The 17500-nt window shown below is 42.4% G+C and overlaps 3 protein-coding genes across 5 annotated transcripts in view; 1 reads left to right on the plus strand and 2 right to left on the minus strand.

Moving 5' to 3' along the window:
• Positions 1–7293, minus strand: part of invs (inversin) — a 31043-nt gene extending 23750 nt beyond the window's left edge. For 2 of the 3 annotated variants that reach the window (XM_062539567.1, XM_062539565.1), the window contains exons 1-2: positions 7150–7293; positions 5781–6032 (exon numbers count right to left, since the gene is read on the minus strand). In XM_062539567.1, coding sequence (XP_062395551.1) covers positions 5781–5783 — 3 coding nt within the window. In that variant the 5' untranslated portion in view covers positions 5784–6032; positions 7150–7293. The remainder of the gene's footprint in view (positions 1–5780; positions 6033–7149) is intronic. The other variant, XM_062539566.1, reaches the window with a different exon arrangement.
• Positions 7294–7468: 175 nt separating this feature from the next.
• erp44 (endoplasmic reticulum protein 44) lies at positions 7469–15839 on the plus strand. Its single transcript, XM_062539568.1, has 11 exons — positions 7469–7618; positions 9295–9367; positions 9465–9504; positions 9642–9757; positions 12684–12868; positions 13032–13147; positions 13244–13418; positions 13826–13937; positions 14127–14268; positions 14763–14865; positions 15321–15839. The coding sequence occupies exons 1-11, from the start codon at positions 7562–7564 to the stop codon at positions 15423–15425; spliced, it is 1224 nt and encodes a 407-aa protein (XP_062395552.1). The 5' UTR covers positions 7469–7561; the 3' UTR covers positions 15426–15839.
• Positions 15840–16492: 653 nt separating this feature from the next.
• stx17 (syntaxin 17) overlaps positions 16493–17500 on the minus strand; it is a 10434-nt gene continuing 9426 nt past the window's right edge. Inside the window, exon 8 of the mRNA XM_062539569.1 lies at positions 16493–17500. This exon is cut by the window's right edge and continues 68 nt beyond it. Within this exon, the coding sequence (XP_062395553.1) occupies positions 17347–17500 (154 nt within the window). The 3' untranslated portion in view covers positions 16493–17346.

The following is a 17500-nucleotide window of genomic DNA, read 5'->3' on the forward strand; positions in this document are numbered from 1 at the left end:
AGTAACAGTTTTGGATCTTTTAAGAGGGGTCTTAAGGCATATTTGTTTAATATGCACTTAGTCTTTTGAGCGTTTGTTATGTGTTATGGTTTGTATAATAGTATTGTTTTTGTTATAATTTGTCCATTGATAGAATTTGACGTTTATTTTTGCTATTGTCCTTAAATTTAGCCTTACTACCCAGGGGGCAAAGGGTGTTTTACAGACATGGGCTGCTGTAAAAGGTTGTCATGCAAAACTAAAATCTAGGGTGTCCCAGGATCACAACCTGGGTGGCCAACCTGGTCAATAAGCTGCTGTTTGTGTGTTATTGCCCTTTTTATGCCCCATTATAAGTCTATGGACGAATATATTATGGGGTGAATAGGGTAAAAATTTTAACAAATAGATATCCCCACAAACATTTCTCAGATGATTATTTACATTAAGGCAATACTTTTTTGTATTGCAAGTTTTTTTAAATATCATGCACAAATATGTAAATGAGGCATCATACACTTAAATGTACGCAATAGCCTATCAAAAGTTTGGCCTGTACCTTATGGGTAAATACAGTAAGAAACAGCCTAGGCTGAGCCTAACCTATATATTTTCTAGGATCTTAAACCCTGTAGATATGATTTAATATGTGCTGAGACAAGTCTCACCTTCTTCCACAACATTTGACAATGAATCTCTCTATAGTATTTGCATTGTATTGTAATGCATGGATTCTCAATGTACACCCATGTAGTTTTATGTTAGTGTAACCCAAAATTGTCCCATGTTAACATTCATTTTTATATTCAGCATAGTCGGACCTTTCACCAAAAGTTTGTTTGGTTGATAGAGGTGCACTTTAAGCCCCCCAAGCCCAAGGCTATATATATGCAAATCCGTGCATATTTCATTTGATAATGGTTCATCTACATAAATGTATAAAGTATTTCAGAAAACTTGCAATACAAAAAGGTATTGCCTTAATGAAAATAATCATCTGAGAAATTTTTGTGGGAATATCTATTTGTTAAAATCTTTACCCTATTCACCCCATAATATATTCGTCCATAGACTTATAATGGGGCATAAAGAGGGTGATAACACACAAACAGCAGCTTATTGACCGGGTTGGCCACCCAAGTTGTGATCCTGGGACACCCTAGATTTTATTTTTGTATGACAACCTTTTACAGCAGCCCATGTCTGATTTCCCTAACAAAGGGGGTTTTGCCCCCTGGGTATACCATGCCATAGTTATTGTTATTATATGATTGATTCAATGACTTATTTAATTGCTATTCTTATATTCATTGTTTTATTTCTCATTAGGTTAGTGCCTAAAATGATTGTTTTATACAGTTGTATTTATAATAGTGCTATTCTCCCTATTTTGTAATTGTTCACTGTTAATTTAATTTGTATTGTTATTTATTTGCATGTCGCTTTGGACAAAGGCGTCTGCTAAATAACTATAACCATAACCATAACCACCATAACCAAACACAACCACCTCCCTTCCTAATTCCCCCCCCCCCCCCCCCCACACACACACACACAAAAAAGATCATATTATGAACATGTGTCCATACAATATCAGAAGTTCCGCACATACTCTAAAATCATTTCAGCAGAGTATTTACAGCATTTGACCACTTTGGGGTTTAACATATCTAAATTCTAAATATCATGTTTTACTGCAGGGCCCTTCTGCTTGTTTGTCCCCAGTGGTCAGCATAGTCATTAGCCGACTGAGTCCCTGCATGAGAATGACCGGCTCTCTGTTGGCTTCACCTGGCTAAATGAATCAATACCAAGTTCAGGGTCAGCATTACCACCTCTAGACTCTTCTCTCGCTCCCTCTCTCTCTCTCTCTCACACACACAGACACACACACACACACACACACACAAAGTCCCGGGGGTGTAATGAACTTCACTACATACGGTCATAACAAGATACACATTCATAAAGCATCACTGACCCTTTGATATGCAAACACAAACAAATGAGAACTATCAGAAGCAATGCAAATGAAGATGGCATCACAAGCCACACCACTCACAGCTGTACACAAGAACATGGAATATGTCCGGTTAGCCTGATTAACCGTATTGGAAAACCTTCCAAACACACACTCACACACAGTCACTCTCTCTCTCTCTCACACACACACACACACACTTTCAAGACAGGGAAATGAGAAGAAATGGATCCCCACTGAGACACACCCCAAAGCTCATACTTTATTCATGAGCTCATCAATACTGCAGTGGAAGAAATCAATTACTTTCTCTCACTTATAACCCCCAACACACAGACACAGACACACACACACACACACACACACACACACACACACACACACACACACACACAATGACATGTATATGCTGCACAGAAGTGAAGTCACACAGCGCACTCTCTCTACAAAGGATTTCCACTCTGTTCGCAGAGGGCAATTGGGGTTAGTTACAGTAGTTAGTAGAGACTTGTTAAATTCCCCTCTGTCTGTGTGTGTCATGTGGTTATTAAGGCTTTTAATAGTCCTGAGAGTTTAAATACTTTAGCTTGGGAAATTAAACATTACAAACACACACACACACACACACACACACACACACACACACACACACACACACTCACGTACACAGTCAGTGTGGGAAGCGTTATTTCGTGAGAGCAAGTTTTTATGGAAGCTTTGCTCTGATCAACCCCTCGCTTTACCCATTTTCCTTTTACACGCACACTACTAGTGCTCAAACTATGTGTGTCACACCTACGCGCGCACGCACACACACACACACACACACACACATACACACACACACAAAAACAAGCTTGATCTCACTCAATTAGACATTTAACACATTATGCCCCCGTCTCTATTTCAAGATTTCAATCATTTGATTATCACTTAACAGTCACACTCTGTTCTCACATTATATGTATCTATAACAATGAGCCATATGTACATCTCCTGCATGCGCGTCAAAGACAGAGCGACTTGCGGTGTGTTTTCCCTGTCCACTTAGCACTAATTAAGACAGAAACGTGTAGTGTAACTCGTTTGATTTTTTTTTATGTGTGATGAAAGTGAAGGACTAGACAACTTTTTAGGGCAACGCTTTTGCATGTCTCCTGTGTGCACGCACGCAACATATCACTATAATTAGTGTGTGTGAGTCAGAGCCGGCCGGGTCCCAAGCCCGACCGGGGAGGTTTTTAATGGGAGCGCATGAAAACAAATTAAATGTTTACTCTGCTTATACACACACACACGGCCGCCGCTGGTACTATGGAAAACATTTAGGATTCATTCACAGCGTGAGCGACAACCAAAAAAAACCCTTCATAAACTTCCTAAAAGTACCTCTTAACGTGGATAAGAGGTGGGGGAGAATGAGGGGGTTGTGAGTGAATGGCTGTGTGAATGGGCAGGTCGTGAGTACAAAACCAAGACGCATGTTGTTAATGTGGAACTAAATGGTTCTGTGAATTCAAAGGAATTGTGGAATATTCTTAACATGGTGGCAGTGTAATTGGCCTGTGTGCTAAAGTCGGTATTCAGGGCTTATCCACCCAGCAGGCCAATCACTGCTAAGACTCCCTGAGGTACACTGATGTCTATCCCAGCAGAGCCAATCCACTGAGACATCTCACCTGATTGACACAACCAGAGTGTGCCTCATTAGCTCTGATTACCCATAATGCAATATGGCAAATGAGCCTTAGGGGAGAGGAGAGGGTCTCTCCTGTGTTGTGTGTTTTGGCATGCCTAATCATCAACACATAAACACATCTATACCAGGTCATCAGAATATTCTATATATCATATCACTCAAGTGTGTGTGTGTGTGTGTGTGTGTGTGTGTGTGTGTGTGCGTGTATGTCTGGGTGTATTTGTGGATGTGTGTGCTTGTGTGTGTGGCCTAGACTTAATATGAATTTGAGCTTATCAACAATAATTATAGAAGACAATGTCAGAACTTCAGAAATGCAGAGGTTAGAGTGGTGTTTTCAATGTGCTTTACAAACACAAGAGGATGAAGTGAGACGACTGCTTCACAGTGTGTGTTGGCATTAAGCTGTCAAGCTTTCTAGGCTGAACCATGCTGGCAGGGAGAAGAAGGAGCTCGACAGTATTGACTGACTGCGATAACAGTAAGCTGACTGACTCACAGTGATGACACACACATACAAAAGCAAGGCACATGTACACCCATCTACCTAAAATAATGGACTCATATCAAGATACTTTAGTGCATAGGTGTGAGTATTAACACATGTGTGGCATGTCTACGCACAGACATACACACACTTTCATATCACACAGAAGGACAAACACACACACTCAGGCCCCCAGGTCCCCCTAGTGTCTAGTTGGGTAAAAATGTGATCTAATTAAACCTCCAATTAGTGTGAAAGGGCCATTTAGCCTCCGGATATACCCACACTGATAACATAATGTGATAAAATAACAAACAGAAAATCAATGAGAGGGAGAGAGAGAGGGAGAGAACGAGAGAGAGAGGGAGAGAGAGAGAGAGAGAGAGAGATGAGCTTTAGCAAAGGTGTATTTTCTCTTCTTCGGTCATCACCAGTGAGAACAAATACACCCTCTGCATCACCAGAGGGGTGTCACATTCATTAATAATTAACACCCCCCTCAGACACACACTTAATTTAATACATATTAATTAAGCATTCACAAAGGGGTCTAATGCGAACACTAATCCATTTAGTATGAGTGAAACACACACATACACACACACACACACACACACACACACAGAGAGAGAGAGAGAGAGAGGGAGAGATAATACAACAACCCTTACACAATATCACATTAAAAACACACACTTGCTTGAGTAAACCATAAACATGGTGCAAACACATTACATATTAAGGACATTGACAAAAGCACACCAGCTTTCCACACACATTTAAAATAAGGGCACATTTTGAAATGTAATGCTTTTAAATTAAGCTATTTCAGAATCCGTCATGATTTGACAAACTTCTTTGGATATATCTGACACTAACATTCAATGGTGAATGCCTAAATAAACTCTACTGCAATTGTGAGACTTAGACATATATAAAATAAGTAACTTAAGGCCTAAAGTTGATGTTCCGTTAATTTACCAACTAAAATTAAATCATATGATCAATCTTTTCAAAGAAAAGCAATATGGCATGGACAACTAGAGGTCACACACTATAAAACCAGCCTCTTAAAAATGCCTACCTCTCAGAATCTACACTAGCTTGTACTTTACCATATTAGATGAGAGACTAAAAACTAATAAAAGATTTCATGAACCTGATTCCAGATGCCATGAAAAGGTAAAAAAAAAATATCCTCAACAACCATGAACACCTGGAAATTGAAATGCACTGTTCGCTGCTACGGAGTTAAGTGTACTTGATTGTTGCGCAGGCCTGCATTACTAGGCCTGTTAAAGATTCAAACAGTAAGCTCACACCTCAAGAGCAATCCTGCACAACTGCAATTCTTGCAGTTTATGACTGTGTTAAACAATGCAGGAGGCCAAAAGAAATAAACACACAGAGCTGTGAACACTGCTTGATCCTCTCTGTTCACAGTCTCACGAACATGAGTGCTAAAAGTTAGTACCACTTAGAGTAAGTACAAGGCTTCTATGCCCTGTGACGACATCTATCAAAGTCAGACCTCACCTCTCCTTTAAATGCACAACTTGTTGTCAAAACAAATACAAATGTACAGAATTGAAGGGACTGGCAAAAGACCGAAACGCCAATATAGGACAGGGAATTACCATGGTTGGCAGAGTAGGGTTGTCTCAGCAGTTAGTCTCCAGCACAGCTCTTGCTTGGTATTTTGTGCATGTGTGTATGCGTGTGTATGTATGTGTGTGTGTGTGTGTGTGTGTGTGTGTGTGTGTGTGTGTGTGTGTGTGTGTGTGTGTGTGTGTGTGTGTGTGTGTGTGTGTGTGTGTGTGTGTGAGAGAGAGAGAGTCTGCTCTCTATCACCTTGGCTTAATCTCAGAAGCCCGTCTGTTCTGATCTTCCTGCAACAGAGAGAAATCATACAAAAGAGGATTGGAGTGATGGATTGTGGGGGTGGTTTGAGTGATGGATTGTGGGGGTGCATGGTTTGAGTGTGTGTCTGTCTGTTTCAAGTTGATCATACTGTACCAGTGCAGCATGGTTGTGTTTGCAATCATCATACTGTGGCTTTAGCAATAGATCGTCAAAACTGCTTGATTGAATATTTTAGGTTACTGATATGTTGCATGAATAAGTAATAGCAGACTAGGCCATGCAGAGGGTCGAGGCCGAGGGATTTAAAGGCCAGGAGGTTTTAACCCTCTGCTGTTTGTCAACTGACAGCAGTGCATTTGATAAACTGGACATGGACATGGACCAAACTGGACATGGACCAAACGTTGTCTTTTTGCCACTCTAATTTCTCAAAAAATAGCCTATTCTCCACTTCAATTCGCACAGTTACCAAAAGTAATCTTTATAGGAGTGTTAATGGTTGCTTGAAGTAGTGTTTGAAATGAAGATTTATATTGTATTGTTAATGTTATTTTAATGTTATGAAACAAATCGTCTTAACTTTATTATTATGAAGGCGAGTTAAGAAACTCTGTCAAATAAGCGTTATTAACAACACAGAAGGCCCTGGGAGGGACCAGAGTGCTGCTAGCTTTTTTGTTACAGCGGTTTCATATCGCTATAATGCAAATACAACTTGATTTAGGCCTACAGATAGACAACGGTTAAAAAAGTATGTTGTTGAACAGGCTAATTACGAATGGATAGTTTGTAGACTAGATGTTTAGACATATATAAAAGTTGCACATTCTGACAAGCCACAAAAGTTGAGCTAACGGATCAGCCATTAATAATTTGTTTATCCGCTATTCAGATTTCTTGACGTGAAAAATGTCAGATTAACTAGACATCATTACAACTTTACTAGTTTGTTTGCAATTGCGTTATACGCGGATAACAAACTACGAGTATGGTTTAAAGTGTGTTATAGCATAGCTAGCTCTTCTTAAAGTTAACGATGAAGTTACCAGAACCCGCATCATTCTATGTTAAATATGCCGAGCTCAGCGATGTTAAATTCTACTATGACTATGCACTGGTTAAAAGCTGACGCTAACTACTTACTGGCCTTGGATGGGTTTCACTGGAATTCTCTTTGCTTTAATGCAGTCTGGAATATCCCTGCCTGGCTGATGAATTCAGCTAAAAGATACAAGGAAAAAAAACACATCTGGGTCTCCCGAACTAAACTAAAAACTACAACTTCCAAATACGTTTTCGGAAATTGAAGAAAGGTCTTGTCCAGTTTTGGAAACTTGTAGTTTTAATCAAGACACCATGGATTGACCACGGCGTCAAATAGAACACAATTTCCCATAAATCTGTGTTCATACCAGGAAGGCTTGCTCTGGTACACGCCTTTCTGTCGCTGCTGTCGCTTTCTGTGCTTGCCTACTGTTCACTTCCTGAAGCTGAGTAGTGGAGTGGTACCGAGAGACTGGGAAGATTCAACAACACAAATTAACTCCACTGTACAATGAAATTAACATCAATCATACCCGGTCTTGATCTCCACTACTTTACGATATTACTGGTAAGCATCCGCGTGAGACGCATGTATGGTACCTCTTCTCGGCTATGTTAGCGATAGTCTGCAACGAGCTAGCTACTAGCTAAACAGTACTGCCAGTCAGTTAAATGAAGTATATGTATTGGTTTTTCGTTTGTTTCAGTGATCTTCTCTGGGGCATGCTAATCAGTGCTATTAGTGCAATTGACATCTCTTCAACTCCCAGCATCTGGTATTTGAACACACTATGTTCTCTATGAGGCATCACAGCTACAGTGTGTTAGCTGGCTAGTCACCAACAAGAGCATCTTGCTAGCTTGTCTTCTGGCTAATTCTGTTCTAGCTGGATAGCTAGTTCTAGTAGTTGCCGGAGTGTTAACGTTAGCCACGCATTGAAGTATGAAGTGCTGTGACCGTGTTGCAGTATTAACGTCACCCCATCATTTTTATTCCTGTGAAATCACTGGATTCTTATAATGTAGATAAAATGTAGCACATGACAGTCATACGGGAATGTGCTAAACACATCGTTATGCACACTGATTTATTGTAACGTTTTATGCAGTGTTAACTCCAGCAACAATCTGACGTTCGTAATCTGTGCCAGCGAGTTTTCAGTAGGCTATCGCCTTTAAAGGTTGGTTGGCTGGCTAGCTGACGTTGTGCTATGGTTTTAAAATATGCTAAAATTGTAGCTACAGTTACGATTGGTCATATTATATAAACAGGTTACATTGTAGACTTATAAGGTGACAAATATGAGATCTAACGTTAATAACATTGTGATTGTCTGATTAGCCTTTCAGGAACTTGAAACTTTTGTGGTAGCGAGCTTGCTAACTTAGTAGCGGGCAGAGACAAAGTCATTTAGTGGGCCAATTTAGCTTGCACTGATCTCATCTGTATAGTTATGTTGTTAACAACTGTTTGTCAACATAAGTATAAATACAATTTCAAATGACATAAATTCATCAGCAGGTATTTCGGAATGCACCCACATCTTTTTCGATAAGAAGACACCGGTTGGTGAATTCCTCTGTTGTGGCCTCTTCCTATTGGCTGTTAACCCGGAACTTTTGTATGTCGTTTCTGCTGCGACGCAGGCAAGCTGAAGTTCTGAACCCATCTGCCTTGACAGTCGGTGGTTGAGAATCTAACTCAAGCTACGATGTTATCGGATTGTCTTTCAAACCGTTTTGTAGCAAGTAGAAACCGCTATTCATTGCACCACCAGTATCAAATATATGTCGTTCAGCAAGCAGTATTTGGACACTGTAGACTCTTTGGTTATAAGTTGTAATTACAGTGTGTTTTCAGTATGATCAGGCTATACTTAAGGGAACGACGATATCCGCCCCACCCTTTGGAAGACTGTTTGTTTTGATCGGTGGATACACCTCTTCTGTTGTCCTTCATCATTACTGTTGGGTTATACTTTCCCTTTGAGCTGCGATTTACTCTTGTCCTTTTGCAACATCACCATTATGAACACTGAGCCCTTATTTGTGTAAAAGCACATGTGTGTGCGCCAGTTCTCCAACTGTGTTTTGTTTAGTCCTTGCCAGATCTCCAAAGCAGTCCTGCTTCTCTCACACTCTCTCTCCCCAGCCCCACTGTGTGCATTAGTGTCAGTGTGTGGCTACTGGTATTATTCTCATCAGCACGTTCATATTGTCACAACACTGCCCTTTCCACTACAGGTAGCAGGCCTGTACAGTCCCGTGTGGGGAGAGATAACCAGTCTGGATGCTGGCAACATAGATGACACGCTCAGTGAGTTTAAATTTGTGTTTGTGGAAGTATTTGCATGGGACTATCTCGTCTGTTTGACCCTTTGTCTATAATATACTCCTGTTTTCCTGTTTTACAGATAATGCCGGAGTGGCACTCGTTAACTTCTATGCGGACTGGTGAGTGTTGAGGGCTCTGAGAGAGTGTGTGTTTTTATGGGAGGGATCAAGATATGTGTTGCCGTTCATGCATATTCTGCGCTGCAAGGATGCGCTTGGCTTTGTGGTAACACCTGTGTCCCTCTCTGTCGGTGAAGGTGTCGCTTCAGTCAGATGCTGCACCCCATCTTTGAAGAATCATCAAACGTGGTTAGAGAAGAATTCCCAGACAGCCGAGATGTGGTGTTTGCACGGGTAGACTGCGACCAGCACTGTAAGTGTACTCACAGACACACACACACACACACACACACACACACACACACACACACACACACACACACACACACACACACACACACACTTATACACCTGCTCACACATGAAATACACACACATGCACGAACACAAACTTGTTCAAACTCACAGCACATTTTAGCATTTGCCTCTCACAATCTAGTCAGATGTGCAGGTTTAAATACACAAGTCCTCCATGCCCTCATTGAAAACCAGTACACCACATAAACTCCAATGTGACATATTACACAAAATTCATTCATAAGGCTGACACAGACAAGCAGTACCTCACCACACACACACACACACACACACACACACACACACACACACAGTTGGCTTATCCTTTGAGATAGAGTAAAGGGAATTATTGATGACCTGTAAAATGTTTGATGATTTAATGACAAAACTCAGTCGTCTGTGAAGTCCAGGCAGCTTAGAGCTACCCTGCTGTGTGTGTGTGTGTGTGTGTGTGTGTGTGTGTGTGTGTGTGTGCGCGTGTGTGCGCGTGTGTGTGCGTGTGTGTGTGTGTGTGAGGGAGGGAGGGTGCGAGGGGGCTCCTGCTGCAGCTTTGGAGTATTTAACCCTCAGTAGGAGGCTGCTTTAATGTGCCCCCTCCGTCTCCACCCCAGCCGCCAGCGTCTTTTCATTCTCTCCTGCTCCCTTTCTTCTCCTGTCCCCTCTGTGGGCACCACATGTCAACTGGCGCCATTAATTGAGATTGTTTAAAAGGGATCATCTCACTTTTAGTTGTAAGTAGGAGCACATCGCAACGTTTTATGAGCAGACCTGATGATACACAAGGCAACTTTTTAAGCAATGTTGCGAGGTGATGTTTCTGAGCATTCTTCTACTGGCATCTTCCCACTTATGATTTTTCTGGAGAACTTCGATCATCAGTAGGCACATTTTCATGATGATCCAACAAGAACGCATGGAACCAGTTATGCGGTTGCCCATTAACACTGTTCAGCTTAACACTATATATATAGCATAGTTATTGTAGCCAAGCTGCCAAGTACTTTGCAACATGATAATTATTACAGTTTTTCTCAATTGTTTACACACAATTTCTGGTACTTGAGACACAATTCCAGTAATATGTAGCTCATGCACCAACCTCCTGAACCGATTCTGCTGAACTATAAGCACAATTTTGGCTTTACACTCAAATTGCAGTTCTATAACACACTGTTCTCAAAACACTACACACAATTCAGTGCATTAGACACAATTTTCATGAAGAAAATCTCTTGCTTTCACACAGAACACACTGCCATTCAAATTCTAAAGCTAACTGCCCTATCATGCACACTGACTCATCAGATGGGCAAACTCCTGTCACACAGTCTTACAATTAGCAATCAGAGCTTTATATTACAGTAGTAGTACAGGCAGAGGCAGAGCCAGAGGAGTGAGAGTAGAGGAGGAGGATGGGGAGGCCAAGGACCGTAATCTCTGATGAGATCCGAGCCACTAGAACATTGCAGTGCTGCGTATCAATACAGTGCAGTACCGGACAGTACAATACAGCTCAATGAGCACAGTAGTACAGTATTGCCTGTGGGCTGTTCTGTAGGACTGTAAAAATAAAGTATGTTTCAAGTATTTGGGGAAAGTAATCCTACTTTGTATTCCTACACAGTTTACAGTATTTTACTATTTATTTGGCAGCCGAAAGATTACCAACACAAGGGCTTCTGTCTCCTGAACAGGAAACTGAAATCATGAGCATTGTCCTAGAAAAAACGGCATAATATTACGGGAAATACAAAGAAAAATAATAGAAAACAATGAGATATTTCAAAATATTGATAGGGTAAGCAGATCAACTTACTGTATCAGCTTATCTACTGTTTGTAGTACTGTTTGTAGTGTAACACTGAACAAAAAAAGGCCCAAGTCATTATAATGAATGGAGAAGAAGTGTTTTCAATTCATCGCAGTGTTTTACACTGAGCACATCAGTGTTTAACTGGTGATGGCTTGTGTGTGTCTCTTGAGAACAAAAGAGCATTTTGAGGAGAAATTACATTGTTTTGAAGGTAAAGTGTCATTTTGCAGGAGAATTGTGGAGTTTTGCCCATTGTGTGTGTTGTTTTGGATTTGAATATGAGGCATATTTTCAGAAAATGTGTGTTAGCAATCGAGAAAAACTGTAATGTGCATGTGCCATAACTCTGTTTGTATATGACCACAAGCTTAATCAGAACGTCACGATGCAGTACATGGACAATGTGTTGTGTTCTAGTGCCATATAGTGCGATATATTGCGATACTTTTTACTGATTGTGTAAAAATAGAGCTGGAAACACACCACCTGGGCAGTATGATTATGTAGATCTCATTATACTGATAATTCCGTTAATAATGAAAAAAATGTTGCATTTTGTTGCAAAAGCATTTTTGTACAGCCTAAAATAAAAAATCTGAATATTTGGTGGCAATGGCGATATATTGCGCCTGGGGCAATAGGATATATCAATAGTTTCATATCCGTGTACAATCCCTGCCTGAATGGTGCAGTCCATTCATCATTGGTATTTTCAGCTAGACAGGAAGTGCCAATTTGTTCTTATCAAAGCTGCACTTCTGCATTCGCCTCATGCCCCTCATATCGGCTATAACCGCACTATGTAAGTTTACCAGATCGGGTCACGGATGGATCTGTAGTTCGATGGAATGAGACATAAGAGAAACTTCAAATTTGACTTGCTTCCATGTTGCAATACATCATACTTTCATAAAATCATGCAACATACTCTATCTCTACAGAGGAAAAGTGCTTTAGTGTTGCTTAAATGGCGTGTGTTATCTGCGTACTTTGCCTTTTGAAGAGAATAATCACTCCTTAATTGAAGTGGCTGTTTGTTGACCTCTGGGGCGTGTGTCTGTCTGAACAGCGGACATTGCCCAGCGGTATCGCATCAGTAAGTACCCGACGCTGAAGCTCTTCCGGAACGGAATGATGATGAAGCGCGAGTACAGGGGTCAGAGGTCGGTGGTGGCCATCGCCGACTTCATCCGCCAGCAGAGGGTCCAGCCCATCGTGGAGATGAAGAGCCTGGAGGAACTCACCACTATAGACGTGAGTCACTTCCTCACACCCTGGCCTGGCCTGTTGGTTTATGCCAGTCATGTGGGGGGATGGGGGGTGGGGGATGCTGGCTGTGTCCGCTACTCAAACACAGTATCATGTTTGTTTGCTCTCTCTGGCTCTATTTCACACTCTTGTACATTCACACACACAGAGGAGTAAGCGCACCATCGTGGGCTACTTTGAGACGAAGGAGACCGAAAACTACAAGAGCTTTGAGAAAGTGGCCAATATCCTGAGAGATGACTGTGTGTTCATGGCTGCCTTTGGGTAAGACTGTCTCGCTGTCTCTTTCTCGAACGCTAGTTTTTGCTGTTCTGTCTGTCAGTTTATATGACTCAATCATCTGAATTTGTCTGTGTGCAGGGAGGTGTCCAAGCCCGAGCGCTTCAGCGGCGATAACGTGATCTACAAGCCTATGGGGGAGAACGCCCCAGATATGGTCTTCCTGGGCTCCCTCACCAACTTCGACCTGACGTACGCCTGGGCCCAGGACAAGTGTGTCCCTCTGGTCCGAGAGATCACCTTCGAGAACGGAGAGGTAGAGCCAACGCCTCTCCTGCCCCACACTGTCGTCCCCTCCTCTCCTCATCCGCTTTTATACCCTGACCGACTGCCATCTCTCCTCTTGTCCTTTCTCTGCCCCGCATCTCCTTCTCAGTGTACTTTTCCCACAGTTTTGTGTGTGTGTGTGTGTGTGTGTCACATCTTTAAAATAACTCGCTGAGGCAATTGTCCCTCTGTCACCCAGCAACCACATGGCCTCTTTCTCTCATTCTCTGTCTCTCCCCACATACCTCTGTCTTCCTGCTACACCATCAACACACACGCACTCACCCTCACACTAATGGAGACTCTTTCCCCCTGTGTTTTGGACCAGCCCATATGTCCTAGTTGGCTAGTGGGAGAGCGTGTTGTGCTAAATGTGTGTGCCGTGTGTGTGTTCAGGAGCTGACGGAGGAAGGCATTCCCTTTCTGATCCTCTTCCATCTGAAGGACGACACGGAGAGCCTGGAGAAGTTTCAGCACGAGGTTGCCCGGCAACTCATCAGTGAGAAGGGTGAGGTCACGTCAGGGTGAGAGGTCAGGGGGGGTCACACTCAGAATGTTGACCACAAACACCCACAGATCTCCCCTCTCTATCTCTCTGTCTGTCTGTCTTCCTCCACGGAGTGTCTCACACATGTTTCAGTTGAGTTCTGTTGCCTGTAGCAGTTCAACATGTCCTCCTTACCTCCTCCTCTGGCAGGGTCCATCAACTTCCTGCATGCCGACTGCGATAAGTTCCGCCACCCTCTCCTCCATATCCAAAAGACGCCTGCAGACTGCCCAGTCATCGCCATTGACAGCTTTAGACACATGTATGTCTTCCCAGAGTACAGCGACCTCTCGTAAGTAGCCCAAATCTGTTCATTTCATCCACCGCATCACACACACACACACACACGCAATATAGAATTTGTCTCAATCCCATGCAGTGGATATTCAAGATTAAGTAAAAGCCTGTGTACTGTGGAGGGCTTTGGAAGTAGCAATGCTGTTTGGCGAGTGTTCAGCCTCACAAATTCATATAAACAGAAACTTGGAGGCAGGCCAACCAGAGAGTTTTCCCTTTTTGTACTATAAATATACTACTTATGATTCCCATATGGTCCTCAATTCTCACATTAATTAGTGAAAAGTTGAAAAGAAAACAAATTCCATTCTGTACACTGGTTAAGGAACATCACTTCATCACTGCACTTCATTACTGAGGACCTTAGAGAAGCGGAAGCATCACTATCCATGGCGGACAAGTCTAGATATTTTAACTGCGTGTGTACACTATTGCCATTGTGTGTTGTTTGATCTCATTAAATCCATGTGTGTTCTTGTCCATTTGCAGGATTCCAGGAAAGCTGAAACAGTTTGTGTTGGACCTTCACTCAGGAAAATTACATAGAGAGTTCCACCATGGGCCTGATCCTACAGACAGCACACCAGGACTGGTAACAACTCACACTCACACACACACACACACACACACACACACACATACACACACACACACCACAGACAGAATTCACGTTCAACTTCATTTCTATGCAGCACACCAGGTGAAGTCATACACTTCCAACACATTTCCACATGTGAAGAAGTATTTTAAAAGAGAAAACCTGTGAACAACCCTCTCTTTTTTAAGTGCCTTTCAACGTTAATTTTTACAGATATCCTCATCTTGACCATATCTCACTTTAACACAAATCTTGCATCAGCAGTATCAGTGGATTCTACTGCCTCATTTGACTGACTAGTGAAAGAGTTGTGCATTGTTCTTGCTACTCATTTCCTCTGTAACGGTCTAACTATTGAGAAATCTCTACCATATCACCTGTGTAATTCATTAGCACTCGCTTCACCAGTAATAATAATGTGTGTGTGTGTGTTTGTTTGTGTGTAACAGGAGGAGAACAAGGAGGTGGCAAGCAATCCTCCAGAGAGCTCCTTCCAGAAGCTGGCTCCCAGCGAAACGCGCTACACTCTCCTGAGAGACCGCGACGAGCTGTGACCCAAACACACTCTTAAGAAAACCTACAATATACACACACACACCCCCACACATCATGTACACATATACACCACACAACACACAAAGACAACACACACACACACACACACACGTTCACACAGACATTTAGAACACACAACCCACCCAGAACCTAGAGCCGGCAGCCCCGCCCCCCGTGGCCTGGCCCCGCCTCTCCTGGCGGACCCTCCATCACTCTGTTTTACTGTGGACATCGAGGAGAAGGACGAGAAGGACGAGTGGAGAAATGGAAGGAGAGAGAGAGAGAACGTGAGAGAGAGAGAGAAAATAGGCGAAGAAAAACAAATAGAGCGTTTTTTTTTATTTTTTTGAAGCGTGTAAATATGTTTGTGCTCTGTCGGTCAGTCGTGTCTAAATTAAATACATTTTTTTCTGTTTTGCTTCCCCACCCCATTTCTGTCAGCCGAAGTTTTTTCTTGTTTTTTTGTAAGAAAAGGAAAAAAAATCAAGCAGAGCAATGAAGAGGTGATGCTCGTTCTGAGGTACACACATGAGTTTGGACCTCTCATGGGTCTGAGAAATCATGGGGAAATCACTTTCAATGACGTGCAGGCCGTTCACTGTGTATATGTGTGTGTGTTTGTGCGTGTGAGTGAGAGATCGATAGCGAGCAAGAGACAGACAGAGAGGGAGAGGGGATGTAGAACAAGAGATGCAGGCCATTCACTGTCTTACTGTGGTCATTCAATACTCACTCCAGTACTCTGTGTGTGTGTGTGTGTGCTCGCGCGCGTGTGAGTGTGTGTGTGAGTGTATAAGAGAGGGTGAAAGCTGTGTGTGCGGATGCAGACTGGTTCAGGTCCAGGCTCATGAAGTCTCATATGAAGCCCTGCCACAAAGGCTGGAGCACAACTGGGGATGGTGGAGGGGAGTAAATCAGAGTCATCTCAGAAGGGGAAGGAAAAAGTAAAATAATAAAAAAAAAAAACATTTTACAAGATTCTGTGTGGCGTGTTCTTGTTTCTAGCTGCAGGAGAGGTATTAGTGTATGTATGGGTTTGCACAGGTACAGTCCTTTGAGACACATAAAGGAGTAGCATTTGCCAGCACTGTTAATTATTAAAAGAAAAGTTACCGTCCTGCTAGTCAATAGTCAAACCATTTCTTCCCATTTCCATCCTCAACTCCCTGCATTCGTTTAGTTGCTGTCGGCAGTCTCGCTGTCTAGTGTCAGGCTCATCACAGAACCATAGAGAATGCTGCCATGTGCTCAGTGGCTAAGCAGCTTCATACAGTCTTGAGGTTATACAGGAAATAACCCCTCTCATTGGTAATATATTTTATTTATAACATTATCACTAAGTGACAGCCAGACTCATCCCTATGAGGCAGAGTGGATATTCAGTGTGCATATCAATACAGTATGTTTATGTTCAATTATTAGGATATGTTAAATTATTCTAAATATTTATTATTTCAAGTGCATCACTGTACAGTCAGAGTCAGACAGCCCATCAGTCAACCACCACTCCCATACTGCAGCACCTCCAATAAGGCTTGGTGGAGGTTAAGAACTGATCATCAGGCGTGTGTGAATGTGGATGGCGATGTGTCAGTCACATTCATTGGGCTTTGATTCAAGTGCCAGAACTACAGCAGAGGCTTGTGGTGTATAATTAAGGCAAATAAAATGGGCTAATCAAATGGCTTTGAGCATAAACAATGACATCTTTTGGCACGAGGCTAGTTCAAGATTCACCGAGAGTCGTGTGTGATTGCTGCGACCTCTGTGAAATTAAAGCAGCTCAGTGATTGAGCAAGCAAACAAACAACTCTTGAATATAACAGGAATCACAGGTTTTGTGTACAAATCCAACTGTATGCTTGGAGTCTGTTTGTGTGCTTGTCAGTAGACGTGTGTGTGTGAGTACAATAGTTCATTTTAATCATCGTGTGTGTTCTTCAGCTGCTGGAGCTGGACGTCCACGCGCTCTCGTTTGCGTTTTTGGATCAGGTTGCCGCCGGCAAACCCAAGAATCCCACCGCCGATGGCCGAGGCCACGCCCACCAATTTAAATCCTGCCATCAGGCCGAGG

This window comes from Sardina pilchardus, chromosome 6 (genome assembly GCF_963854185.1).
Source record: "Sardina pilchardus chromosome 6, fSarPil1.1, whole genome shotgun sequence".
Classification (NCBI taxonomy): domain Eukaryota; kingdom Metazoa; phylum Chordata; class Actinopteri; order Clupeiformes; family Clupeidae; genus Sardina; species Sardina pilchardus.